Source organism: Hyaena hyaena, unplaced genomic scaffold (assembly GCF_003009895.1).
Source record: "Hyaena hyaena isolate Hyena2069 unplaced genomic scaffold, ASM300989v1 scaffold_434, whole genome shotgun sequence".
Classification (NCBI taxonomy): Eukaryota; Metazoa; Chordata; class Mammalia; order Carnivora; family Hyaenidae; genus Hyaena; species Hyaena hyaena.
This window is the reverse complement of record NW_024081069.1, coordinates 398,037-399,638: the sequence shown is the minus strand read 5'-3', so window position 1 is coordinate 399,638 and position 1,602 is coordinate 398,037. Positions and strand designations below refer to the sequence as shown.

At 46.5% G+C, this 1,602-nt stretch overlaps 1 protein-coding gene across 1 annotated transcript; it reads left to right on the top strand.

The window, feature by feature from the left end:
• The first annotated feature begins 881 nt into the window (after positions 1-881).
• On the top strand, positions 882-1,230 carry LOC120245863 (60S ribosomal protein L35a). The gene has a single exon (XM_039253033.1). It carries the CDS (start codon positions 882-884, stop codon positions 1,212-1,214), a length of 333 nt encoding a protein of 110 aa, XP_039108964.1. The 3' UTR covers positions 1,215-1,230.
• Positions 1,231-1,602: the final 372 nt, after the last annotated feature.

Genomic DNA, 1,602 nt, shown 5'->3' with positions numbered 1-1,602 from the left:
GAAAGAGCATCTGCACTTAGGGGCAGAGGGGAAGATAAGGGAAGGAATGGGAGACCCAGAGGCCCAGCGGGGTAGCCTATTCTCCCCAGGGTTCAGCCCAGACAGTGGCTCCATGGGAAAGTCCCGCTACCACATCCAGGGAACCTGGCCTCTGTCTGTGCATCTCTTATTGAAGCCTTCAGAGTCTGTACTGTCGGCACCAGCAGCCGTACTAATGCACCTGTTCAAGTACATTGTGTACCTATATGTCCCGGGAAGCTTCTGCTGAACGGTAAACCCAGAAGCAGCCCAGTATGCAGAGAAACAACAGTCCCCTCATGACCAAGAGGTCAGCAGTCCGGACTGTGGGAATCTCCTATTAAAGGACCCTGAACATCACAGTGGGCTTGAGAAGGTTACACGATGCATCGGACTGATGGTTGCAATATGTACTGCTACCAGCTACGGAGAAGGGAGTCTGCTCTAAACACGTGTCCGTGGATGGGCATGGTGCTGCTGTTGAGATTGGATCAGGAAAAGAAATCTGTAGGATAGAAGTTGGAAAAGGAAAAAGAAATGGAAGAAGGAGAAAACATGCTTGTTGGCTCATTTTTCCATTTAACTTTCCTTATCCCATTAAACACCCCTGTGCCCTTCTGGTGCCATCTTCCCAAAGCTTCATTTTAAGAGGGATGTTGTGAGATGGTAATACGTCAGGTCTGTAGAGTGTTTTTACTCCATCCTCACAACAACCAGCAGACACTACGATCAGCACCTTATCCATCAAGACCTTTAAGCTCAGGAACATTAAGATCATTGTTTAGAACAATGAGTGTGCGCTCTTTCCGCCATCTTTGAACCCGTGGAGGCCTGCTGGGAACAGGACTCCTGAAATGACAAATATGTCTGGAAGGTTGTGGTCCAAAGCCATTTTTGCTGGCTATAAACGGGGTCTCAGGAACCAGAGGGAGCACACAGCTCTTCTTAAAATTGAAGGTGTTTATGCCCGAGATGAAACTGAGTTCTATCTAGGCAAGAGATGTGCTTATGTGTACAAAGCAAAGAACAACACAGTGACTCCTGGTGGCAAACCGAATAAAACCAGAGTAATCTGGGGAAAAGTAACTCGTGCTCATGGAAACAGTGGCATGGTTCGTGCAAAATTCCGAAGCAACCTTCCTGCTAAAGCCATTGGCCACAGAATCCGTGTGATGCTGTACCCCTCAAGGATTTAAACTAACTGAAAAGTAAATAAATAAAGGTGTAGATTTGTTCTCTTGTAAAAAAAAAAAAAAAAAAAAAGAACAATGAGTGTGCATAAAAATTGCCTCAGGAGTTTATTAAACTTGCAGATGCTGTTGCTGGTCTCTCGCTTGCCCTAGCCCCCAATTACAGGCCCTGATTCAGGGGACCCAGGAATGTATATTTTTACCTAGACTCCCCCAACTCATGATTCTAAATGGAGGGTCCCTGAGATGCTGTCTGAGAAACACAGGCCAGATGGTTTCCCACCAGTCACCCAGCTGGACTTGAATCCAGCCTTCCACCACAAACCCCGTGTTCCTTAACCCACATACCAGAGCAAATTATGTACAAGTTTTAGGTATGTAATGTGGTTGGAGG

Coding starts and splice junctions, on each gene's coding strand:
- LOC120245863 (XM_039253033.1), top strand. CDS start 882: ATGTCTGGAAGGTTGTGGTCCAAAGCCATTTTTGCTGGCTATAAACGG.